The sequence below is a fragment of the Equus asinus genome, chromosome 25 (assembly GCF_041296235.1).
Source record: "Equus asinus isolate D_3611 breed Donkey chromosome 25, EquAss-T2T_v2, whole genome shotgun sequence".
In the NCBI taxonomy this organism is placed as follows: domain Eukaryota; kingdom Metazoa; phylum Chordata; class Mammalia; order Perissodactyla; family Equidae; genus Equus; species Equus asinus.
The window spans coordinates 54,748,448-54,775,015 of NC_091814.1; the positions used below are offsets into that span (position 1 = coordinate 54,748,448).

The window sequence follows — 26,568 nt, forward strand, 5'->3', positions numbered from 1 at the left end:
AGCTGGGGCTGGCGGGCTCCACTTTCAGCTCATTCTAGAGATAATGGGCACAGGAGTTTTGAGAGAAACCTCGTGACTCACCCTCACTTCTCATGGCCCCTGTTTCACTAGAAGGCGCACTGTCTTCCCATCATCCTCCCTTGTCCCCCAACTCTGCCCGGCTGCCAACACCCCCCAGTGACCCACCCAGCAAGTGCCTGTCCCTGCACCAGTGGGGTCCTCTCCACCAGGCTGAGGACCCACAGACCCAGCGGCCTGGGCATCGCTGGAGCAGCCCCCACAGCCACCTCCTTTCCCAGCCAGAGCCTCACAACATAGGCAGCCTTACCCAGGCAGAGGGACCCAGCCAGCCTCGGACCCCACAGGACAACCACCACTGTCGTACAAGGGCACGTGGGAGGAGCGGGGCCACGGGGGACAGAAAACTCAGGAGAAAAACGGAGCAGGGAAGGGGCGGGAAGACACAAGATTCCCAAACCCAAACTCTCCTTTCTAGTTAAATCAACCTGTTCACACCGGCACAATAAGACCACCTACTATGATAAATGATAACAGTGAGTGCTGACTATGGGCCAGGCATTACACTCAAGCCTTTACAGGATTTCTCACCTGTTCCTTGCAACAGTCCTATGACGTGGGTGATATTATTGTGTTAGTCTGGGTCCTCTGAGAAGAAGATGCCAGAAGGGGATTGAACATGCAAGGGTTTTATTAGGGGAAATGTCTTTAGGAGAGAAAACGGTGGTGGGGTGGGGGGGAGCCAAGGCAGGCTGGGAGAGCCATCAGACCTTGTCTGACCCCATTGAGGGGGAACCAAGACAAGGTTGGGTGCAGGCATCCTAGACTCCTGTGTAGCCTCAGGAAGGTCAGGCGGTCACCCAGGAATCCTTGGGCCAAACTGGGCAGTCACTGGATTCCTGCTCCCCCAGGAACCGTGTGCCTTAGCATCGCTGCTGTGTCCAGGCCCTGGCAGGGGCAGGCGGAGGGAAGCATGGCCTCAGTCCAGGTGCTGAGCACAGCAGCTGGGGCCTTTGGACAATTACGCTGTAATTGGAGGTCTATGAGGCACATTCTCATAGTTAATAAGTAATTATTACTATAAATATTATTAATAATTATTGTGGTGTGCCACAATTATTACCCCATTGTACTGGTGGATAAACTGAGGCTCAGTGAGGTCAAATCACCTGCTCATGGTTTGAACCCAGTTTACTATAACTCCAAAGCTTTCTCCTGTGCAGCATGCATCTGAGCTCTTGACCACCACATCACAAGCCTGATTCCTCAGACTCCATAATCAGCAGAGGACTGGCACTCCATCAGTTTCCCACAAAGGGTTTCTTGGGGTAATGTGGTTCAGTGCCTGTAAATAAGGAAAAGTACTTACAAGTCTCCTGTACCCCCATACCACCTAGGACCCTGAGCCAATGCCACTTCCCCCACCATGTGCCTTTCTTTCCCCCAGGGAGATCCCTCTGGTAACCTCTGGGAGGGCCTCATGTCACAGTCACTTGCACACCGCTGTCTCCTGGGCGTTCCCCCCAGGCACACTTGTTTCGCAGTCTGAGAGGCATCAGGTAACCTGCTCAAGGCCAAACACCAGTAGGAGGCTGAACGCGGGGAACTTCAGCTGAGCCATTCTGCCTACACACCCAAAACGTATGCAAATAACCATAATCGAGTGAGCAGAGCCGCTCATCTGGGAGAAGCTGAAGGAATCCCCTTGCTCCCTCCAGATCAGATTTTTCCAGTCGCCCACGATGTGACCAAGGGTATCCATCCATCAGTTTTGAGAAGTGCTTCGAACCTCCTCTTACTCTCAGCTGACTTATCCTGTCCTCAGATTGCCCACTGCTGACAGCAAATCCTTTCACGGACCTCTCATTCAGAAAGCAGTATGCAAAGTGCATTCATTCATAAGTTGACACTACCAAAACCTACAGTATATATCCCCTTTGATCTAGCTATTTCACGTCTAGGAATCTGTCCTACAGGAATCCCTACACATGCGCACAAAGATATCGTACAAGATGTTCGCAGCATTTATAGTGAAAAAAACTGGAAACAAACAAAATGCCCATCAGCAGCAGATAAATTATGGCACATCTATACTATGGAATACTCTGCAGCTGTGAAAAAGTGTGCCGGTTCTACGAGTTCAGCCATGGACCCTCCCTGTGTGATATGAAGTTGCAGGTTGATTAAAGGGTAGGAAAAAGTTCTGGAGATTGGCTGCACAACAATGTGAATAGACTTAACACTAATGAACTCTATACTTAAAAATGGTTAAGATGGTAAATTTTGTTATGTGTGCTTCACCACAATGTTTTTAAAAAGCGCGTTGCAGAATAGGGGCCGGCCCCACGGCCCAGTGGTTAAGTTCGAGAGCTCCGCTTTGGCGTCCCAGGGTTTCACCGGTTTGAATCCTGGGCGCGGACAGGGCACCGTTCATCAGGCCACGCTGAGGTGGCATCCCACGTGCCACAACTAGAAGGACTCACAACTAAAAATACACAACTATGTACCGGGGGGCTCTGGGGAGAAAAAGGAAAAATAAAGTCTTAAAAACAAAAGCGTGTTGCAGAATAGTATGTCTAATGAATCCATTTATATTTATAACCTCCAAAGACATTCCTCACCTGTGTTTATAAGCATATATGTATGTGGATAAATTAACAGCAATTTTTTGTAAGGCTGGATAAAATCTAAATAAAATCACACTGTTAAAAGAAGTTCTTTCTGGAGGGGCAGCTGGCATAGCTGGACGAGGAGAGGTTGTGAAGAGGAATGTTGGCATTTCACCCTGTACGTATACATGATTGTATGTGTACATAATTTCTTTGATCTTTCAGTTACTGAAATCACATGTTAACTGTTCTTTAGATGCACCCATCCATCCACCAGACACCGAGCACCCACAGTGAGCCCACCGCAGTTTTCAGAAGCTGGAATAAGCAGATCGGACTGGGTTTCTCGTCCACCCTTTGCCTCTTCCTTGCCGGCCGGCTCAGAGAATGGCCTGCCCTGTCTGTCCCCTTCCCCTCCTGCCCTCGTCCCCGCTGTGCGTGGGCTGAGAGGTAGGGTTAGAGTCTGACTATGAGGACCGCTTCCTCAGCACAGCTTTCTGAGCAGAAGAGGAGACCGACGAGCACCAGAACACGCCAGGCCCTCGAGGTCTTCCTACGAACACCAGATCTCTGGCCCGCAGGCTCCACACACAGCTGGCCAAGGGCTTGGTCTCAGACTCAAATGAGATCACGGGTTCTTTGAAAAGTAAACCTCTGACTGGTGAATTCAGAACCACAGGTCTCCAAATCAGAGGGTGAGGGCAAGGAGTACTCAGCTGGTGCCGAAACTTGAGGCCTCATAGCCTGGGAGGCTCTAGCTGTTTGAGGAACAAGACACCCACAGCTGCCCGGCCTGAGGAAGGACCACGATCACGTTTCACATGGCTTCAAACAGCAGCGCCTGAGCCCAAGACTGGCCTGGGCTCGGGCCAGAGATGCCCCAACCGGGGCTCATTTGCATAACCTTTGCAGACAGCTTTGCATCTCAGTGTCCCAGGAACACTGCTCCACCTGGGATCAGAGAGGTTAAGACCAGTATTTGGTCACACAGGGCCTGACTGGCCAGAAACAAAACCCTTGGGGAGGAGACAACTAGTGAAGGGAGGGGGGATGGCAAAGGGGGAAAGCCAGTCCAATATTTCACTTGCAAATCCTGGCATGGGTGTCGGATAGGATAGGAAACTTTACTGTCCCTTAGAGCAAGAAAGTTATGCAAATGAGTGCATTTGCATGGCAGCCCTGGCCCCTAAAAATGACTTACCACACAGAGGTCCCCTGCCCCTCAGCAGCAGCCCCACCTGAAGTCCTGCAGGCTTGACAGAAAGACCGCCTGGCCAGAGGCCCTGGGCAATCCCTGCCCTTTAGAGCAGCAATTCTTCCCTCCAGAGGGGGATGTGCATTCCAAGGCAACGCCAGGTTTGAGATGTTGGTGCGTGAAAAATACAAAGCGTGGAAGCTTAAATACATTGAGCTTGTATTGTAACGGGGAAGCTGCCAAGGGCTTCACGGTTAACACACTCACAGTGGTGCGAGGCCTGCGATGAGCAGGGTGAGAAATGCCAGCAAAGAGCCACAGCTTTTTCGGCTACACTCGGGAGGAGAGGAGCAAGCAAGCCCTTGACCACCACTCACCCAACTTTCCAGGAGGACCTCCCTCAATTTCACGCAATGTGAGCCTTTCCTAAAATGATTTCCAAAATGTGTAACTAAAACTGATCTAAGTGTAAGGTACAGCTTTGCAAGGCTTCTTTAAAATGAATGAACTGAAAAAGAGGTGGGGAAACCCCTCAGACCACGTTCCCAAATTTTGATTGTGGGGAAGCAGACACGGTGAAGGAGGGGTATCCAGGTTGGAGGCACTGACGAGACAACGGACAGAAAACACTGAGGACGCCCCACTGAGGGGGTCAATCAGGGTTCCCATGGACAGAACCAAGGGGGTTGAAGCTCAGGCTGAAGCGATGAGCAGACAGCAGTGCAGACCAGAAGACGGAGGGTGAACCTTGACTCAAAGAAGAAAGGATCTGGCTCTTGCAGAAATCACGCAGAACTCTGACGGGAAAATTTCCCCTGTGCTGTTCCCTCACTTTCTCCCATCAAGACTGTTCTTGAGCACCAGCTCCCAGGATCTTCAGGAGGCACTCCTGGTCTCTCTCAGACGGCCCCACCTCCCACACCTGCTCCATCCCGCTTTATGAAAGCACTGGTCCTCCAGGCTTTCTGTCCTGTTAATGGCTGGCTACTCTTCCAGACTGAGCCCCAGGAGGGCTACAGCCCCTTTTAGTCCTCTTTGTCTCCCCAGAGTACCGAGCACTGGGCACTGCATAGGGTAGACAGTCAAGAGGAGTTGAATCAAAACGTGGTACTTTCATTCTGGGGGAGGGGCTGAGTCTTAAAGAGCAGCACGGGTGGAGCAGGCCAAAGCGCCACCGGAGGCGCCCTATCCTTGCACACCCACGCCAGTGCCTCCCATCTTTCACCGTCTCGGCACAGCGGCCTCGGCTCCTCACAGGCCTGCATGGGGGAGGATCGATGGTATCCCCAGCAAGGATGGATGCCAGGTTTCGTCCAACGAGGATCCGGGGTCCAGGATCTTCTGACCTCACTTATCCATCCAGTCTCAAAACCGCTAGGGGCCTAAGCAGCTGACCTGGGCCACCTGGGCTTGCATGACACCACCCTCACAGTCTGAAGCAGTTTCCAATGGGTCAATTCAGACCACAAAGGACGTGTGCAGACCCGTGGATGCAGAGAAAGGAAAGACAAGACCTCTCACGGTTGCCACATACTTTGTATCTCGCTGACTAGGCACCGAGACTTACCCTTGGTTTTTCCCAAAGCACAGTGCATACTGTAAGGGCCTGGGTATTCAGTGAGTTAGCATGTCGGGTGCCCTCTCCACACTGGTCTCCCTGAGTGCAGGGAGAGGAGAGGTAGGTGAATCCACCAAAAGGCCCCCCAGCGCTGGGGCCGGCTGGACGGCTCCTTCGAAAGCGCGGCTCCGGGCCCTAACCGCCGGGCTTCAAGAGACAGAGCCGGGAAGGGGCTGCGTTCCAGGGCTGAAGGTGCAGAGGCTGCCCCCCAAAGCGGCCTCCACCCTGACTCTGGCCACCTGGGGTTTGTTTACATTCGAGCAGCAGGTTTGTTTACATTCCCCGGAGGTGGGACCGTGACTTTCCCCAGCCTCACCAACCCCACCCTCCTGCCTTGAATAACTGAATTTCCTTCACACCTTGAGCAGGCCCGACCTACCCACTACCCACTTGTCATTCACAGCCCTCCGCATTTCCTGTCTCCAACCCAGCCAAAGGAAAACCCCAAATTTACTGCTGTTGTTCACCAACCCAACTGCCTCCTCACCCTAAGGCACAGAGACACACCTTCCAGCTGAGGGCGGGAGCCTGCACCCAGCCTAGACCACTCACCCCTCTCCAAACCCGGGGCCCCCCGTGCCCTCCTGGGAGAGCAGCCCACCAGGGGATGGGACTCCAATATTGATAAAGGCCACCTGGCACCTGGCATCTTACAAAGCATTTAAATGTATGATCTTGTGGAATTCCTGACGATAGCCACAGGGCACAGAATGTCATCCCCATTTCATAGAAAGGGAAACTGGCGCTGCTCAGTGAACGGGCATCCAGCTGGTTGCTCTCTTGGCTTTCCCTCCCCTCGTCCTTAGCATGACGACTTCAGTGGTTTTTTTAAGGAGCTCTAAACTTGGAAGCCGGAGAGCAGGTCAGATTCGCATCTGCTTAGTTGTGAGGCCTTGGGAGAGTCACTTTACTTCTCTGAGGCCAAGTTTCCTCCTAGGAAGCAGATGGAGACTAGAATGACTACCTAGAGGGCTTTTATGACGGTGAAGAGATCAAGGGGATAACCCAGCACAGTATCAGTACTCACTAGGGGCCTATGAGTGCTCGTAAGCCCTCTTTACATCTCACACCACTTACACTCATGGGCAGGTGTTCAACAATCACATCCTGTCGCCTCCTGCACCCATGCAAGCCAGCATCTGCCTTTAGGTGGAAAAGTTCCATCGCCAGCCTATCTGGGAGTGTAGCGGGAGGTTAAGTTCTCCCTCAAGACAAGGGATTGCAGGGTCATGCCAGCATGGAAGGTCAGGGGCACAGGGAAGACTGGAAAGGCCCGGCAAGAAGCACTCACCAAGCTGGGCCCTCCTGGCCCTTTACTCCAGCCATCTTCCCCAAAAGCCAACTCCAGGCTGGACCCTCACTGGTCACAAAGGTGCCTGAGCTGGGCTGACCCAGACAGGGGATGAAGCCAAACACCAGTGTCACCGTGTGGGGCAAGAGGATGAGAAGGCTGAAGGACAGGCCTCAGTGGCAGAGCAGTGGCCCACAGAGGCCCACATCCCAATCCCTGGACCTGTGTACATGTTACCTTATATGGCAAAAGGGACTCTGCAGATGGGAGTAAGGTTAAGGACCTCCTGGATCATCTGGGTAGGACCAATCTAATGACACGGGCCCTTAACGGTGGAGACTCCTTCCTGGCTAGGTCAGAGCTGTGACCACAGAGGAAGGGTCGGAGACATGCAGTGTTGCTGGAAAAGGCGAGGCAGCAGAATCTCCTAGAACCTCCAGAAAGGAACGCGGCTCTGCTGAGACCTTAGTTTCAGACCAGGGAGGCCCCATCGGACTGTGACCTCCAGGACCATAAGACGTTAAATTGGGGCTGCTTTAAGCCACAAAATGTATTATGGCAGCAACAGAAACTAACACAGCCTCCAAAGACAGCGGAACGCTGACAGCCCCCTTGTCCCCTTTGCCCCCACCCCTCTTCCCCAGGTTCTTGTCACTGCTGACACCTCTGTAAGGGCAGACAACCTAACTGGATTTCCCTGAAAGCAAAATGTCAAGCTGCTTCATTTCAGCAGTGGTTTCCAGCAGTCCACTCAGGAGGTACGAGGGAGGCCAGGGGCGACAGGGGCCGCCCTGCCTGTGCCCCGGAGCCCGGGCGGGGAGCCAGGATCCGCCTGACAACTGTGGGGACAGCAGGAGTCTCCCCAGACAGGAGGCCGCATCTGAGGACAGGGAACACCCCAGGCCTTGGGATCCCGAGTTCTCGTCCACACCAATTAGCTGTGTGACTTCCAGCACATTCCTTCATCCTCTCCATCGGTTTCCTCACTCATAAACCAAGGATAGCCATCCTGCCTTGCCTCTTCCGCGTCAGCTCTGAGGATCAGGTGAGAAATTGTCTACGGCGCACTATTTTCCCATCTGACTGGGAGGGAGGACAGAGGGGTCAGGAGACCAATTTCTACCTTAGGCCATACCGAAAACCAGTTCATTGTGTGTGATCTCAAACATCCCACCTCTGGGCCTCAGGCTTCCCATCTGTGCATGGAAGGGACCAGGTCACGTGAACGGAGGCCTCTTCCCCATCTGAGGCAGAGGATTTTGGTTTCTGCCACTCTCCCATCGCCCCCTCCTGGAACTTTCAGGAACTACACCAGCCTGCTCCCCTTGTCTCTTTCCCAGGATGTGAACCAATCACCAACGCCCCCCTTCTCCCCAGACCCCGACACCAGCCGGATCCCCCAGCCCAAGGATGCCACAGCCCACTGTGGCTAAACAGGCCAAAGAACCCTGTGCCGAGAAGCAGCTCGGCCGAGTGAGTCCCGGGCAGGAGCACGAGCCTCGCCTGCAGCGCGGAGGGAGAGCGGCATTCCCGCCCCCACCAGACCCTCACCAGGGCAGGCGCTGCCTCTGCCCTCCCCACACACCACTCCACTCTGCGTGCGGGAAGAGGAGAGGTGGGAGTGGAGGGGCTGAGCCCATGAAGGAAGAGAAAGAAAACCTTTCAACTATTAAATCTGTTTAGTAAAGACAATTTCGCTTATACAAAACAACGACAGTTTACAACAATCTGAGTGCTGGACACACTGTCAGAGGCGGGGAGGCGCTACAGACCCTCGGAGCCCTTCCCTCACAACCCGAGGAGACCCTGGGCCCCCCACTGCCCTGCCCCTGAGGGAGATGAAAGCTGAAGTACTGCTGCCACCCGCTGGCCCAAAGGGACCATGGTACAGAGGACCCCTCCCCATGCTGCTCCTCACCAACACTGGGGGGGCCACTCCCCTCCCCTCACTGGCCTGTACACACAAAGCTGAGTTGTTTGGGGTTGGGGGAAGTGGCTGAGGGGGAGGGGCAGAGTTGGGACATCTTTGGTGCAAAGACTCCCCCACCCACCCACAGGCCACACGATGGAAACTGCGGGAGGACCACAGAAGTGGCGCTGCCTTTGCCCACAAGGGGTAGCTGGCCGATGCCCCCAGAGCCCGGGAGAGACACTCAAAACGCAGAAGCTTTGTGTCACTTATAAACTGGCCAGGCTCACACACGTGAGCTGAGAGGAGGCCTGTGGAGAAACGGCTAAAAACGTAAGAGAAATAAACAAGAATGGGTTAATAACGGCGGGGAAGGGAGGTAGAGAGGTTACTGTAGGTCAGCGCCTCAGAGGACTCGGACCAGCACTAAATGGGGAGTGGGGGTCCTAGGGATGGGGGGGGTCCAGTCTTCCTGATTGTTGTACCAGTGCCTAGTCACTCCTCTCCACCTCCCGGAACCAGTGAACAGAGGCAGGCCTTGGAGGGCCTGGCTCAGAATCTGGACAGGCTTCCCAGGCACTTTGGCAGGCCCAGCATGGGCAGGGTAGGCCCAGCATGGGCAAGGCAGGCCCAAGGAGGGCGAAGGTTGTTGAGCCACAGCAGGGCCCCCTCCCTCTGCAGCCCTGCCCGCCCCTGACCCCTCAAATGCACAGTCCCAGGCACAGATCCAGGCACACGTGCATGGGCGCACACACACACACAAACACACTCACACTCACTCCTATCCATCCGGCACACTGGTGATGTCTGAGGGCTCCAGTAGAGGAGGTGGGTGGCATCCTGGCCCCAGCCCTCCATGGCCTTGAGCTCCCGGAATGCCTCAGCCAGCGGGGACCTCAGGCTGTAGTGGGAAAACAGAGAGGGCAGATGGGACAACACAGGGCCACTCCCTGTACCAGTCTCCACAAATACCCTTTAACAAACCCCAAACCCTTGCAGTATCGAGAGCGGAAGGGGTTTGCGGGAGAGGAGAAGTGGGGAAAAGAACAATAAAAGAAGTTTCATAAAAATTCTAAGTCAAATTACTGTTAAAATTGCAGAATGAGCACAGGTTCAAGAGCCTCTTGCTCCCTTCTCTCCACGCCCTCCCACCACCCAGTCTCTCCCTCTCTGGGGTGGCCAGAACCAAAGACAGAATTCAGCCCCTGACGAGGTTCAGGGCTCCATGTAGCCAAGGAGGAGGGGACGTGGAAGTGGATTGTTCTGTGTCTCTTCATTTAAAAAACAGACTCAGGTCGAGAGTTATTGCTTGTCCTCCAGCGGAGCAGGACGGCTCGGCGGCTCAGTGAGCGAGGGCCGCGGCCTCCAGGGCCCGCGCTTTCTTCCGCCTCTTGAGAAGCAGAGGGTTGGACGCGTCTTCAATCTTTTTTATCTTGATCTGTTCGTAGTCCACACGCATTGTGGCCAAGGCACTGGTCATCTCCTCCTGGGGGCAGGGGGTGGCACCAAGAGAGACACATGAGACGAGAGCCACAGAGGAGAGCAGGAGGAGGGGTCAGAGTGGAGCAAAGAGAAGAGGACAGGCTGGTCAGCAGGTCAAGGGCTGAGAGCAGCCCCAGCCCCGGCAGTGCCACCAGGGCTTGGGCACAGCATGGCCACCGCTCTCTGAGAGCCACGGGCGGCCCTGTAGGGAGGCAGCAAGAGCCCCGGGCCAGGAGTCAGGAGACCTGGGCTCTGGCGGCCTCAGCCAGTCACTAGCTGTGTGACCGTAAACAGGTCACTCCCCCTCTCTGAGCCTCAGTTTCCTCATCTGCAAAATGAGATGGGACCAGATGGCCTCTCAGGTCCCTTTAGAGACCCAGGAAGTAGAGGGCTGGGAGGAAACAGCCACAGCCCAGTCTAGACGGGAACACAGAATCCTCTGCCCGCAACCTGGCCAGGGAATTGGCTCTGAGTCACTGTTGCTGTTGTGACGGCCATCTCCTGGCATGAGAGGATGCAGAACCAAACCCTCCCCGGCCAGCACCACTGCTCACACCTGGGTGCCCCCACGAGCCGCCTCCCCCAGCCCCTCCGGGCAGCGGTTCCCCTCACCTTGACATCCTCCCACCGCTCCTTGTCCTCCTTCAGGACGCGGCTGGTGTGCAGTGGGGTTTGAGGGACCTTCGTTGATTGCTGAGGGGAGAGAAAAGGGGCCCAGGTGAAAGCCTGGGGCAGGGCAGAGTCCTGGCGAAGCCCCCATCCCAAGGGACAGTCCCAGGCAGCCAGGTCTCTCCAGCCTGCCAGGCTCACCATGATCCAGGGGTGGTTCATGAACTCCGTGATGGTCATCCTCTGAGTGGGCTCTGTTTTCAGCAGGTTCCGGATAAGCATCTTCACTGTGGGGGTGGGGCAGGAGACAGAGCCAGCTCAGGAGCCACTCTCCTCCCCTGTTTCTTCCCACAGTTTTCGGGGAGAAACCAGGTTTCAAGGGGGGTCGCGTGGAGGCAGACCGCCTAAGGAGATGGCCCTGAGGCCCATTATGGCTACACAGCCTGGCAGGGCCTACACAGCCCGTGCGCCTGGCCCACACCAGGCCCTTCACACAGGCAGGGCATACCAGAAGGTGTGGGCACAGGAGCAAACCCATAACTACACCTCCCACGTGAGACGGATGCCCACAGGGACACGAGGGAGCGCGCACACGCACACACAGGCATGCTCACTGGGCTCCTTACCTTCCTCTGATACTTCTGACCATTCAGGGTTGGGAAATTCATACTGGCCCATTCGGATGCGACTCTTCATGCCCGGAGAGATGGCAAGGCCGTGGTTGGAATAGAAGGGGGGATACCCACACAGCCTGAGCCGAGAGGAAGCAGGAAGAGAGGGACAGAGCTGGTGTTATTTTGGGGCCCTGCACCAGGAACAGAGTGAGAAACAGGCTTCTTCTTGTAAAGGTCACAGAGAAATCGGGACTCGTTGACTCAGGCACAATATAGCAAGTCGAGGGCAAGGCCCGGGAATCCAGCATACTGAGTATCTACATGGCACCGTTTCCTGCCCGTGAGCTAGTCTGTACCCACCACTTAGCTATCAGAATCTGCTAAGCCGTGTTAGCAGGGGATTCCCAGGGACTCCCCCACCCAGAGGAGAATGCTAACCTCTGCCTCTTCCTCTCCTCCTGGAGAAGTACAGGCCTCCGCCCAGCCAAGCCCAGTCCAGCCCTGGCCCCTCCCAGGTGGCTCCCCAGCATACTCACAGGATGTACATGATGACACCCAAGGACCACATGTCACAGGACTTGTCATACTTCTCTGGACCCAGCACTTCTGGAGCTGCAAACCAAAGGTCAACAGGGATAGGCCTGGACCTCAGGACACTGAGATCGTCTCCAGTTTCTCTGTGGATAATGCCCCCGTCCCAACCCTTCAGCCATGATGTTGGGACAGTGACTAGGGGTAGGAGGGGGAAGAGCCATCACCCAGCCCCAGAGATGGACGGAGGGGAGCAGCAGACCCTGTTCCAGGAGGAGCCCTAGGCTGGAATCTTAAGATGAAACAATTCCTGAACTGCAAGAGCCTTTCAGACCCACAGTGTCCATCTAATTTGACAATCGTGCTTTGAGGGTATTCTGTGCCAGTCAGCAGCGGCTGCAGAACCCAATCTGAGCCCGACTCCAGAGGGAATCTGACAGCAGCAATGGCTCTTCTCAGCAAAGTGCATGTGTGCACAAAATCCTGCCATCATTTCAGGCGGAGAACTCCCTAGAATGCCTCAATCCCAGCTCAACTCTGACAAGCCCTACTTCTGGCCCGTCGCATCAGAACCAGCCCAGGAAGGGCTGGAAGACATGACTCCCCTAGGACCTGGGGCCCCTGAGACCTGCAAGAGGACAGTCTGAGAAAAGCTCTGGAAAGACGAGCCCCTGGGCCTCCTCCAGACTCACCCACATAGTACGGCGTATAACAAGGAGTGGTCAAAGAGTTGTGGCTGGTGGTTTCCTTGGCAAAGCCAAAATCAGTGAGTTTCAGAATGGCGTTGGGCCTTTTGGAGGTGTACAAGAGATTCTCAGGCTACAGAAAGAGACACAGGTAAATGACAACCCTGCCGAAGCTGAGAGGCTACTAGAGATGAGAAGGGTGACGCCGCCTGCCTGCCTTCATGCACTCAACAGTCATGTGTCCAGCCCCAAGGGTCGGCACGCCACATGGAACATCAGCTCCCTGCCTTCTGAGAGCTTACAGAGTGCTTGGAGAGAAGAGATTAACGCAGAGAACCAGCAATGAACACCACAGGGACACAGAAGCCAAAGGGTGACAGTGAGGTGCTGACTGAGGAGGACCAGAGGGCTGAGCGTGGCCACAGAAGGCTTCACTCTTGGGTTTCGGGGTTTGCCCAGAGAGGGCAGGCCCTGTGGGGCGGAGAATGGCGCCCCGCCCCACTCTGCCTCAGGAACCGAGTAGCAAGGATGCAGAAAGACTGGGCAACCTTTCCTAGGGTCACCATCACCCCGTGCCCCATGGCCTGTGCAGCACCTGCGTTGGGGGGAGGGTAATAAACAGCTGGCACCTTGACATCCCGATGAGCAATGTTGATTGAGTGCAAATACTGGATGGCCTCCCCAATGCTCTTCATGATTTCCGACGCTTCTGCAGAGAAGAGAGGTAGGAGAGGGAAAGAAGTCACAAGATGTGTCATTAAGTTTGACAAGTCAACAAACTAGCCCTCCCGTCATGCAGACTAAGGCTCCCTCCATCCACCACCCACCCCAGAAACCGAGAAACCAAGAGTTCCCTGGCTCAGCTGAGGATGACAGCCTGGCAGCGAGCTGGCGGAGGCAGCAGGCCTCAGCACCTTCCATGAGAGCAGGCATTGTGGAGGGCCCCTTCAGATACCCGCTGCCCTGCCTGCGCAAGGCCTTCCCCACAACAAACCCTCTCTACCTCTTTCTGTGAATGCTTGGTCTCCTCGGTCCTGGATTCGGCTAAAGAGTTCTCCACCATCCAAACTGAAACAAAGGCAGCATTAGGTCCGGGGAGCACAGCATCCTGCCACTCCTCTCCATTGCCCTCAAAGAATCCAGCACTGACGTCTGAGGCTTCAGGGTCCAGCCCAGGCAGCCCTCAGAGGGTAGGGGCCCAAGCAGGGAGTGGGCACAGGCAGGGCTGCTCACCACTCCATGACAATCAGCAGGCACTTCCTCCCCGCGTACAGATTCTCATAGACGTCCACGATGCGCACAATGTGAGGGCACTGGGAGGCCCGCCAGTGCAGCTCCACCTCGCGGCGGGCCTTGGGGCAGTCCTGAAGCATCTACAAGGCAAACAGCCTCCTGGGTAATGAGCTGTCTCTGCAGGGGGACAGCAGGCTACTGCTCCACACGGGCCCATTCCAAGGCCCTAGTGCACATGCCCAGTGACATATCACAAACTCCACAGAACTCGTCCCCCACCAGCCCCCTCGGCATTTTTCCTGGCCTCTCCTTCTCCTAAATCCTGACTGAGAGCTTTGCAGCTCCCTTCCCTGCTCTAAAAGAAACCTCAGGATGACCTCTCACAGGGCCTTGACAGCTACACTGAGACCAGCCCTTGACCGTTCTGTCCAGCTGGGCCCTTCCCCAGCCAGGGGCATGCAGTCTATTCTAGAAGGCAGGCAGCAGTTGGACACTAGAAGACAAGGGGTAAAGGAGGCAGAGAGAGACAGACAGACTGAGGAAAACCAACACAACAATGGAAAGAGGCCTAGCGAGAGGAGATACTCCAGAATCAACAAGAAAAGTTACCTCCACAATCCCTCAAACCCAGCACACCACATCCAGAGCAATGTTCTTTCTACGTCTGAGGTTTACTTCCTTCAAGCAACAGAGAGCCTCAGGAGTCAGCCCGATGTGTTCTGAATCTCAGTTCTCGCTAGGGGTACAAGCTTGAGCAAGTTTCTGAACTCACAGGTGTTCCTCACGTCCCTTCCTCTTGCATGGACCAGGTGGCCAGGGGCATTAAAGGAGCCTGGATCCCTCACCAGCCTCAGGGGCTACATCTTGACTAGTCCACGCCGGTCTCATTAATTCCAGGCCCTCTACTAGCGATTAGTTGGGAACAAGCCTAAGACCCAACACTGGCCAAGAAGGACTCTGTAGGAAATCTGCCGAGAGGCCTCTTAAAGGAGCACCAGGACTCTGCGTCACCTCCCCTGCATACAGCACCAGAGCCGTGGCAGTTCTCTTGGCACCATAAGGGGTACCTGCCTAAGAACATAAACCAATGCAACCAGGAGAGGTGGCGACTGCCTGGATCCTTGGTGACACCACCAAGCATCCCTCATGACTGCTTTTTAGTGAGAGAACAATCTTTCCTTACTTTTTAAACCCCTCTTAGGAGAATTTTTTTTATTGCTCAGAGCCAAGGCATTTGATATACCCCTTTGTAAAATGGGGATAGATTTGTCGTGAGGATTAAAGGAAACAATTCTGCAAAGCGTCTAGCAGCACGCGGGGCATGTGCTCCATAATGGTAGCTGTCACTTTCATTACACGGCACAGACATCAAAATCATTGCAACAAGAACCCTCACAGACTGACACCTCCGTGGGAAGTCAAGGTGAGCCCTGCCCAGTAGAGTTAGATGCCAGAGTGTGCAGGACACAGCCGGGCTGAGAAGCAAACAGACAAGCAGAGGGAAGGCGTGCAGGCAGCGAACAGGGTGGGAACCGGGGCACTGACTGTGAAGGAACAGAGCTGCAGTGGGTGGGCAATGCAAAGGGAGGGACCTGCCAGAATGGGCATGAAGTTCGGTGAGTAAGATCCCTCAGCCAGGGTGAGGCCAGATTTCACAGAAGGCAGGGAAAGGCAATCACAAGAACTGCCAACAGTAAAACTACGTTCACTAGTGCTGTGGTCCATGATATGCTGGGCCTTTTCTAAATACACAACAATTGCCATTTTACGGGATGAGGAAACTGAGACTCAGAGAAGCAGAGCGTGCAAGGCTAAGTTCCCGGGGAGAGGCAAAGCCAGGGTTGGAACCCACACCTGGTGGATTCCGAAGCCCAAGTCTTTTCCACGACTCCATGCAGCTTGTAGAGCAGGGGTGGAGGCTGGGACTTGTCAGGCGGGCCCGCCAACTGCAGACTGACTTTGCAGAGGCAATCACCCAACTGGTGCCCAGATAGAGCAGACAGGAGATGAGGTCCCCATGGGGCGACACTGCCACCTAGTGGCCATCTGTGGACACTGCACAGGCCCTGAGTTCTGTCACCTTCAACTTCATTTGGACGGACCACAGAACAGGTCTAGGTGCTGACCATTTTCATTTGCATGTAACTCAACTCAACGAGCATGCATTGAGCTCCTACTACGGGCCACACATTGTGCTGGATGCCAAGAGCAAAGAGAAGAGTCCTGATCTAAAAGAACTCAGACTGGCGGGGTGTGGGGCACGAGGGGAGGCGGACACACAGAAAATGCTTATAACCCAGCGAGATAATGTGCTGAAGACCGATAAGTTCCAAGGCTCAGGAGCAAAAGGCCTCAGAGCAGTCAAACACGAGAGACCTCTCCCACCCCCTCCAGACACACTGGAACTGAGGACCAGAGGAAGAATGAAAGTTGTCAAGTTGACTCAGAGGCAACAAGCAGTCCTGGATTTCCAGTGGAGAGACAGGCCTGGGTGTGGAATCTGTTCACTTCTGGTTGCACAGCCTTGAAGAGGTTTCCCTTTCTGAGCCTGCTGTGCATCTCTGAGTTGGGGTACAATACCTGCCCGGCCCCTCCCTCACAGAGCCCCGTAAGCATCTAACGAAATAACACCTCCAAGGTGCTGTGCTCAGATGGGCGCCCATCACTGTAAACCAGCAGCAGCCCAGCCGCAGCACAGGGCCCTCTCTGGCCCCTCTGAGTCGAGGCTGGAGTGCACTGACGTAGCCCGTACAAGCCAGCAGCAAGACTGCGGGCGGGGTTTCTGTCTGTGGCCCAGCGGCCACCACCTGGGAACCAGCTCCACGCTCTACGCAACCAGAGCTGTGCTAAGTGAGGACGCACGAGGCCCAAACCCCAGCACGCGCCCTCCGCCCCTCCTGAGCTCAGAGCACACACTCCAGGTTCTGCTCTTTCTGCCTTAGACATGTTAGAGTGTGTGGCACTAGGCAAAAGAAAATGTGCAGCCAGAAAGCCTGGGGCCACGCTCCCCCTCCAGCCGGACACTCAGCTCTTCATCTGGTAGAGGAGCCGGATGGTCCTAGTACAGAACATCGCCTTAGGAATCACACACAACTCGCATCCCGGTTCTGCACTTCTCAGCTTGTGCGAGAAAAGCCAATCTACCTTTCTGAAAAGGGTTTCCTCAGCTGTAACACGGGATTCAATTTAGCAAAATATGTAAGTTGAAAAGTGTAGTATTTTTAAATTCTGAGAGAAACACAGGAAGAATTTCCCATGAAGACCAGTAATTGACATCCAGGTCCACGTATCAGAAATCCCTGAAAGGAGGTGAAAACTGGCCCAAGTGATGACAAGACCTTTAGCCAGGTCAAGCCGGCAGGGTGGCCGACATCACAGAGGAAGAGCCACGAAGAGCCAGAGGCCCTGCAGACGGGCACAGTGCCGAAAGCCTGGAGCCAGGTAATCAAGAATGTGCTAATCTGGAGAGCAGGGCAAAGTACAGAACAGCAGGGCAGGTGCCCGAGCTCCAAGCCAGAGCAGAGACCGGGAGAGAAAACTGGGCTCCTAGGGTGCCACCCGGGGCCACCAGCAGAGGGGTGGTGGCGGCAGGTTCAATCAGAAGCCAGAGAGCCCACAGGAAAGGCTGCTAGCTCTCTGGCACAGACAAGGACAGTGGAGGCCAAAGGGCCTGGGACCACAGCCCTGAGGGCCCGAGTCTGAAGGAAGGAAGGCTCTCCTCACTAAACAGCCACCAGGCCTTAGACAAGGAATGCCTCTAAGGGATTGTGAAATATTCTGAGGCCATGCTAAGCCTGGAATGGACCCTGTGACTTGCCTGGGCTTACCGCTGTTTTGCCTCTAACTCTCTTGCACCCTGGAAAAGGTCAATTGTTGCATGTGCTGGACTGCAATGTAACAGGGAAGGCCACTGACCAGGCACGGCAGGGGCCAGGGGCCAGGCCACAGAGCCTACCACTTGGGAGGGGGCCTCTAAGTTACAGTGGCAACAAGGGAGATGCAGGAGCTCTCCTCAAATACTGTTCCATGCCTCTCTGTCTTTGCCAGAACCTGGAAGGAAGAGGGATGGTCTCCCTCATTTCCCCACACCAAACCTTCCATCATGCGGCCACACGAAAAGACTCAGGAGTAGTCAGCATCCTGAGCCTCGCCGACCCAGGGAAGAGGAAAGACACACAACCCAGGGGCCTGAGGGACTGCTCACCAGCAAGGCAGACATGAGGACAGGAGGGAAGGCACAAGCCCTGGACCCCAAGGGATCGTGCCCTCCACAAGCTCCACCACTTACCAGGTGTGTGAACGCGGCAACGTTTCTAATTCCTTTGAGCCTCAGTTTCCTATCTGTTAAATAAGACCATAACAGGACCTACCATACGAAATGAGTTAACACATGAACATCACGTGAATTACTAGGAGCGTGCTGGCACACAGTGAGCACTGTATCAGTGTCTGCTATGATTACTCTGCCCCCCACGCCCCCATGTGTCAGGGAGGCACTGGGCTGGGCAGCTGGGATCCCGTTCACGCCCATCTCATTTAAGGTGTTATTAATAGCTCCAGGCACCGGGCAGGGGGGACCCAGAACACTGGGAGGGAAGCAGGCTTTGGCATCCTAAGCCCTGAGCTCTCCCTCTCCTCCCTACACCATCCAGACCAGACAGCTGGGGACGGGGGCGCACATGCATGAGAGAAGGAAGCCATCCCTTCCAAGACTGAGTTGCTGCCAAGAGTGATGCGAAAGTCTGAATCAGGCTGAGTGTGTTGCCGGCGTGTGGCGTGTGTCGTTAAACAAGGCCTCCTCTGCACAGGCAGCAGGAGGTCAGGGCGAAGGCAGTGCGTCACGCACCAACCCCTCAACCTGTGGTCCGGGCCCGCCCACGCCCCTCCCATACCACACAGAGGGGGGCTGATCTGGGCACTTTGCCGGGTGGAAAAAACAAGAGGACTTGGGAGGGAGGGCTGCTGCCATGGTTCCAGCAACCTCCTCAGCACAAAGCAGACGGCCAGTAGGAGGCAGCCGAGGATCCAAGGAGCCTGTGCTCCTGGGAGTGCTCATGTTAAATGGGTGCTAAGTACTCCCAATGGGGAACCCTCACACCTGCCCCAGGAGGAAGCATCCTATTTTGGAAGGGAGAAAACTCAGGCTCAGAGAAGCCAAGACATTAGTCCAAGGACTTTCAGACAGCTGTCCGTGGCAGGGCTGGGATTTGAACCCATTCCCACTGCTCTCACAGCCCCTTTTCTACCACCCCATCGTAAGGCAAAGGGTACAAACTATCCCGAGACTGTCCGCGCCATCAATAGCCAAAAACAGGGACTGAAACGTACGTATGCCTTAAAGTGCAAACCCCTTGATCTTGAAATCCCACTTTTAGAATTTACCCTAAGGTACTAATCCTAGATGGAGCTTTCAGGATGTATACATCTTGATCACCATTTACCTTAACTAGACACAGCTAACGAGCTGAATGCCCAGCAATAGGCAACAGAGGCTGCTTTTTTTTTTTAAGTGCATTTACCTATACAATCTATAATTATTAAAACAATGCTTCAGAAGGATATTCAATGGGAAATGGATTCCTAAGTGCCCATTAGACTCTCAGTCACCATCGTTGTCACTGTCAGTGGCAGCACTCTATTTTTTTTTTTTTTTGGAGCACAAATCCTAATCTTAGCTACTTTCTGATAAATAAATTTAAAGAAACTGATAGTAAATGAAAAAGCAAGTTACAAAGCCTTCCATATGTATATTTATTTATATCTGTGTGTGTGTGTATATATGTATAACAGGAAGGGCATTCATATTCAGTAAAATGTTAATAGTCATTATATCTGCAAGATAGGATTACAGATGATTTAATTTCCTTTATTATACCTTTATTTTCTAGGGGATTTACAATTACTATATGTACTTTTTAAAGAGGTTAAAGAAGCTTAGCTCTCCAAATTTTAATCAGAGGCTGTCATCCACATGCCCAGGTCCTGCGGCCAGGGAGTGGCAGCTGAGGGCTGCCAGGCAGCTCTGCCAGGCAGCTCAGACAGCCCTAGTCCCTGGATCAGGGGCTGCCCTCTTGGAGTCTTGAACAGGAAAGCAGCTCACGCTCAGGGGGTGCAGGCTGCTGCATGGGGGAGGGGGGTGCCTACACCTTTCTGCCTAGGAAGGGGAGAAGATAAGGAGAAATGTAGTGCAACCTGTTCTCTCGTTCTCTGTCCTGTTCTAGCTCCCCTTGGCCTGATCCGGCCTGATCCAGCCCTCCCCAGCTCCCCAGCTCCCCAGCTAGGAGTAGGGTATCCATGTCTGGCTCAAAGATCTTTGGACCTCTCCTTTCAGCCTGAATCTGGGGACCTGAGCCCCCCACAGCCCCATACTAGCGAAAAAGGGAGGTGTGAAGAGGTCGAGAGGCTGCAGGCCCAGGACCTGTTGCCCTTACATCATGTATTATCTCTGCCAGGGCCCTCCAAAACCCCCATCCCAGGATCTGAGCCAGGGAGGGAAAGAGGGAGGAGACACAAGGCACTTGATCTCACCGCCAGACTGCCCCACTCAGCAGGGCCTGGAGGGCCCTGGGTGTGCCGCGCACTGCTTTGGAGGGTGCAGGCATGCAACGGACAGCAGGACAAATAAGGCCCTGCCCCATGGAACTCACATTTTAATGCAGGAGGCACACAATAAACAAGCTTTCTTTTTAATGTTTAATTACGCATTGTGGTTTGTGCTGCCACAAAAGCAGCAATGGTGGTGAGGGAGCTCCTCCTATCCCCCAAATTACAGGGAGCTGCTTAAGGCTGGAGAGACGTGTCACACTTCTCTTTTTATCTACCCAGCTCAGGAACGTAAGAAATGACAAACAGATAAGTCTTGGTTGAAATGATGGTCTTCCTCTACATCTCTGGGGGGAAAAAAAGAGTATGCCCCACTTCTCGAATCTCTGCAAAGCTCAGCAAGGAGCAACTGATGATCCTCCTCTAGAAATTAAAGATAAATCTCACAGCAGATTTTTAAAATCTTAGAAGGCTGTCGAAATGAAAGGTCCAGAAGGGCGTCATCGGGGTCCCTCACGTTGGCGCACGCATTCCTAAACATTTGGCTGGAAGGTAAAAGCAGTTCTCTATTTGGTGCTGACTTTCATTAATGTGATGGGTACAAGTCCCCACCCAAAACAAAGCCAAAATTGACAATGGGGAACCCAGTACCAACAGCCTTCAAACAAGTGTGCCACGCTACCGGGAGAGGAGCACGACCTCCCCCCGGTCCCCACCCTCGCTCTCCAGGACCTGCCCGGAGCAGCTACAGAGGACCGAGGTTCAACAAAAAGGCAAGAGGCTTAAAAGCCACAGAGTAAATGACAGATTTTTTAAAATATTTGCAACACCTGATGGATAAAAGGCTAACGTAAGTCTGGCAAATCAGCGTAAAAGATTAACAATCCAATACAAAAATGGCCAAACAACAAGGACAGGAGGTTCAAAGAGAAAGAAACACAGGTGGCCAAACGAAGATGCCCACTACAACTCATTAAGAGAAACGTTTATAAAAACAATGACGATAATTTCACAGAATGACAAAAAATTGTTTCAATGTTTGACCAAAAACAAAACAAAATAAAACTTCTGCGTTTATGCAAAGATTTGGGGGGGAAAAGGCACTCTCTCATATACTCAGTAGGGATACAAACTAGCATATTTTGGGAGGAATTTGGCCGTATCTATCAAAATTGTAAATGCTCAAACCTTGGACCCAATAATTACCCAGCTAGGAAATCATCCTACAAATACATTCCTAAAGCATTTTAATGGCAAAAAACTGGTAAGAACCTAAAAGTCAACGTGAAGGAGCTGGTCAGATAAGTGGCCGCGCATTGAGACAACAGAGTGCTGCACAGCCTTGTGAAGGAGCAAGGCAGGGCCCCACCGCCCTGTGGGGAGAAGCGGATGCTAATAAACGGGAAAGCAGACAAGGAACAGGGCGATACTTGGCTTTTTAATTAATGTTCTAATTTTTCTTTAATGAAGCTGCATTCACATTACTTAAGTAACTTTTAAAGTATATTCATAAAGAAATAAACATACCAAAAGGTTAATTAGTGGTTAATTATAAATAGTGGTAATAGGTAACATTTTCTTCTTGTGTTTTTTAAATTTCCAAAAATAAAAAGTGCTGACTAGGGACCACCCCGTGGCCGAGTGGTTACGTTCGAGCTCTGCTTCGGTGGCCCAGGGTTTGGATCCTGGGAGCGGACATGGCACCGCTCATCAGGCCACGCTGAGGCGGCATCCCACATGCCAAAACTAGAAGGACCCACAACTAAAAATACACAACTATGTACCGGGGGGGCTTTGGGGAGAAAAGGGAAAAATAAAATCCTTAAAAAAAAAAAAAAGTACTGAATAGAATGTGAAATGTAATACCAGTTGAGTGGTTTTGTTGTTGTTTTGTTTTTTAAGGTAGAAGGGAAAAGATATAGGACTTGTGGATGCTTAAATTTTCTGGAAGTATTTACCCAAAAAAATGTTAGGTGTTGGCCACTGGAGAGTAGAAACTAGAGAAAAGCTTGTATTTTTCCTTTTTTCCTTTTCGTTTTACATCTTTCTGCGTTGTCTGGATCTTTACCATCTGCATTTCTTTCTTTCTAAAAATTAAGTCGAGGGGTTTAGATTCTGAAGTACAGAATGCCTCAGGTCTTATGACCCCTGACCTGAAAAGGTAACCCCTTATCTGTGCCCTAAAAGCAAGCCGACCTTCCTGGGAGAGCGGGAGGGGAGTGGAGACACAGATCCCCCTCTGGCGGCAGGAGGGCGAAGGACCTGGTGTAACTAGTGTGCGGCTAACCCAGTTGATGCAAAGGCCTGGCATCTTTCTGGAGAATATAACCAACATCTGGCAAAGAGCAGGCCCGGAACCAGCCCTGCCACCCACCTGTGACCCACATGGAGATGCCACTGCACAGGGTGAGCTGCCAACCACTCTGCAGACTTGAGTAGGAAACCAAAAGACTCGGGGACACAGATATCTCTGTTTCTTCCAGCAGACAATCACGACTTTGAAAGAGAAACAGGAATTTTCATGTATACCGCACCAACCATGTGTCAGGTGCACTTTATATATAGAAAATATGCTACATTTAAGCCTAACAGCGCTCCGGAATAGAGTCAACTGCTGTCTCCATTTACATATGGCAACCAAGGCCCAGAGAAGTAACTTGCCCAAGGCCACAGGGCTCCTAAGAGAGAGAGCCAAGATTCAGACCCGATTCAGACTCTAACCCACAGGTTCTCTTTTTTTTTCACTACAAACAAGGCTTTGCCAAACCAACCCCAAGCTGCTGCTATCAGTTCACTGTTGCCCTATCTCCTTCCTCCTACATGTCTCTCTCCCGCTCTGTTCACAGGCCTGCCCATTTATCTCCGCACCCTCCAGGCCCAGAGCAGAGCTGAGTGCAGAAGAGTCACAAGAGAGACTGAGCGACTGCACGGGCAGGCTACATATCAGAGCAACTCCACAGGCCGCGGCCCACAGCAAGATCCAAGGCCTCTTCCCTAGGACACAGGCAGAGGATGGGAGAAGGAAACATACTCAACTCTCCAAGTTGGCTTTAAGCTAAAATCTGAGGGACAGGAAGAAAAATGCGACGTTCTTGGGCCAGCCCCGGTGGCCTGGTGGTCAAGTTTGGCATGCTCTGCTTCAGCAGCCCAGGTTCAGCTCCCCGGGGTAGACCTACACCACTGGTCTGTCAGGGGCCATGCTGTGGCAGCAGCTCACATGCAAAACAGAGGAAGATTGGCAACAGATGGTAGCTCAGGGCAAATCTTCTTAGGCAAAAAAAAAAAAATGCCATGTTCTTTGAAGTACCTAGGTATGACTTTTAAAAACCCAAAGAGATGAACAAATTATCAAGAGGAATCAAGATGGAAAGGTCAGGAACACCGCTTCTGGCCCATGAGGCCTCCATTGATTTGACCCTATCCAACTGACAAGCAAATTTAAATTTTTAATTGGAAGTGACAAATGCAATCTCATCTTCACCATTCCCATTCAGTGGAATGAGATTCACGGCATGTATACCTTAACCAACAGATCTAAGGGAGGTGGAGGGAGCCGAGAAAGTGGAAGAAGAGAAGGGTCCTACAAACAAAGAGGGCAGTACACACACACACACGCCACACACCCCAACCCTGACAACTCCTCATGCCTAAGACTAGAGAACAGCCGACGGAGGAGAGAAGGAAAAAGAAGCAGAAGTTAAGTAATTATTGTGGTAGCATATGGGAGAATACCTGGTCAGAGGCAGAAGAGAGGAACCAGTCTTCCCTGCACAGTTAGCAGAAACGGCCCAGACACAAGACAGAGCTGAAGTCACTGAACACAAACTTGAGGACATCTGAGAGGGACGTGGAAGCTTTTTTCTGCTTAGAGCAGGGCACCTGACAAATTCTTGTCTCACCTTACTCAAGAGTTCACCTCTCACCCAGCCGAAGATACAAGGAAGGGAACTGCCACCCTGACCTCACTTCTGACCAGGAACCAAAGTCTAGTGGATGACGTTAAAAAAAAAAAAGAAACCTTAGTTAGCAAAAACAATAATAACAACAAGAATACCACATTGGGAGGAAGTAAGCTTGTCATTTTTGAGTTCAAAGGAGGGAAGAAAAAACCTGGGGACAAAATAATTGTCTAGCCTAGACTTCCAGAAAACCGATATTTAGATGTTGAGACAAAGGACCATGAGCAGCGGTTCCAAAAGGCAATGCTTTTTGAAAGATAGGGCCTGGTCTCCAACAAGAGGATTCTGAGCATTTAAAACACAATAATCTACCCCCCAAAAAACAACAGAGAGCCACAGATGGTAAGGCCACAGCACAGGGAGCTCTGATGAGCTCAGACATTAGCAGATGTGTCCAAAGACACGAATGACGGCACATACCCAGAGAGCGGGACGTGGGCTCCTGAACAGAATGAGCAGGGCTGGGGAAACGCAAGAACTACTGGAAGCATGTCGTGAGCCTATATGCAAAGCTGTAAGAACCAGGGAGGAAGTAGGCTCCAAACGGGGACAGAGGCTCTAATCCACAAAGTGACAGAGTGGGGGGACCTTCATCTCCAGTACGTTCCATCTCTTCCCTCAAGGAGAATGCTCTTCAGGCCGGAACAAGCAAAACACCGACACGCACACGCTTAAGGGAAACTCAAATCCAAGCTGGACCAAGAACCAACTTACAATCATTACCCAAGGATTCTGAGTTAGCAGATGCGGATCTGAGAAGAATCACAGCCCAGGATACAGAAAGAATCTGCAGCTGTGACCCCAGAACCACTGACAGTAGTCATTCAGGGGCAGGGGGAAAGGAGCTGGGCGATGCCCTGCTTTTTGGCAGCAGACGTGCCCTCAGCACCCACTCTGCTCCAGGCGCTAGCCTAAACACGGGGATTCAAGAGTGCACAGGCCAGACAAGGAAATGAAACAATATGCAAACAGAATTGCTAATAAGGAGCACTGTCAAACTGGACACTGCCTGCGGCAAAGCTCTAGAAGATCATGACTGGACCAACACAACCCGGCCTGGGTTCCCTGGGAGGTCACAGCAAACTAGGCTCATTTCCTTTCTTAGCAGGTTACTCAATTACAGACCGAAGGAAGGCCAGACACAGGGCCCCTGACTTCTGTAAAGTAGGATACAGACACAGACTCCTGCCAGACCTCTGGGATGACAAAGAAAGAGGGGGGAGATGACAAAGCATTTCGATAATACGTGCAATTGTTATAAATGACCAATAATAAAGTGTTTCTTAATGGATCTAGGACAGGCTGAACACACATCAGACTGAACTCCCTGCTCCCTCTGGCTTGCTCCCTGGCCTCCGTAAATGACAACGACATCACCATCTAGCCAGGCTCCCAGAGAGACATCTTGACGCAGACACCCTCAGCCTCCCTCCCTCCCCAACAGAACCAATGTGACTTTATCTTTGGAAAGATCTCCCACATCCACCGTCCCTTTTCTATTACTGCCATTTGCCCGGTTCCCCTTTCTCTTGCGCGCTTTCTAACTGGTTTCTACAGGGCAAACTTAATCTGTTCCAACCCATCCTGCGTCAATCCCTGAAAGGCAGATCTGAGCAGGACGTTTTCTTCCTTAAACACGTCCACTGGCTACAGGATAAACCCAATTCCTGGGCCAGCCCATAGCCAAGTAGTAAAAGTTCCGCGTGCTCTTCTTCAGTGGCCCGGGTTCACAGGTTGGGATCCTGGGTGCAGACCTCCTCCACTCATCAGCCATGGCTTAGAGGCATCCCACATATAAAGTAGAGAAGAGTGGCAACGGATGTTAGCTCAGGGTGAATCTTCCCCACCAAAACAAACAAACAAACAAACAAAAAACTCCTTCCTTAACTTGGGTCTTTCCTGGCTCCCACCCATAATATCGCTGCCCTCACCTCCCAACACATTCTCCCCACTTAAGCTACACTGAACTTGTGTCCTCAGACAAGCCAAGCCTTGTCATGACTCCATGTCTTTGCATCCTTCAAGTGTCAGTGCAATGTCACCTCCCCTGTGAAGCCTGCCTGCCATCAGCCCCCTTCCTCTCTGCTCCACAAGCCTCGTGCTGAACTCCTACATCAGCACTCACTGGTGTTATTTACAACTGCTGCTCCTCCTGCTGTATAGACCTGTGCCTCTTGGAGGCTGGGACCACATCTCATCCACCTTTTGATTCCAAATCCTACACCTAATACATGTGATTATGGATGTACTGAGTAAATATTTGCTTGTTGA

General features: G+C 52.7%; 1 protein-coding gene across 1 annotated transcript in view; it reads right to left on the reverse strand.

Moving 5' to 3' along the window:
• Positions 1 to 8,391: 8,391 nt before the first annotated feature.
• The window catches only part of LOC106823339 (MAP kinase-activated protein kinase 2), a 44,491-nt gene continuing 26,314 nt past the window's right edge, over positions 8,392 to 26,568 (reverse strand). The window contains exons 2-10 of the mRNA XM_044757981.2: positions 13,796 to 13,935; positions 13,566 to 13,630; positions 13,192 to 13,271; positions 12,569 to 12,695; positions 11,882 to 11,957; positions 11,358 to 11,482; positions 10,933 to 11,018; positions 10,735 to 10,815; positions 8,392 to 10,126 (exon numbers count right to left, since the gene is read on the reverse strand). Coding sequence (XP_044613916.2) covers positions 9,983 to 10,126; positions 10,735 to 10,815; positions 10,933 to 11,018; positions 11,358 to 11,482; positions 11,882 to 11,957; positions 12,569 to 12,695; positions 13,192 to 13,271; positions 13,566 to 13,630; positions 13,796 to 13,935 — 924 coding nt within the window. The 3' untranslated portion in view covers positions 8,392 to 9,982. The remainder of the gene's footprint in view (positions 10,127 to 10,734; positions 10,816 to 10,932; positions 11,019 to 11,357; positions 11,483 to 11,881; positions 11,958 to 12,568; positions 12,696 to 13,191; positions 13,272 to 13,565; positions 13,631 to 13,795; positions 13,936 to 26,568) is intronic.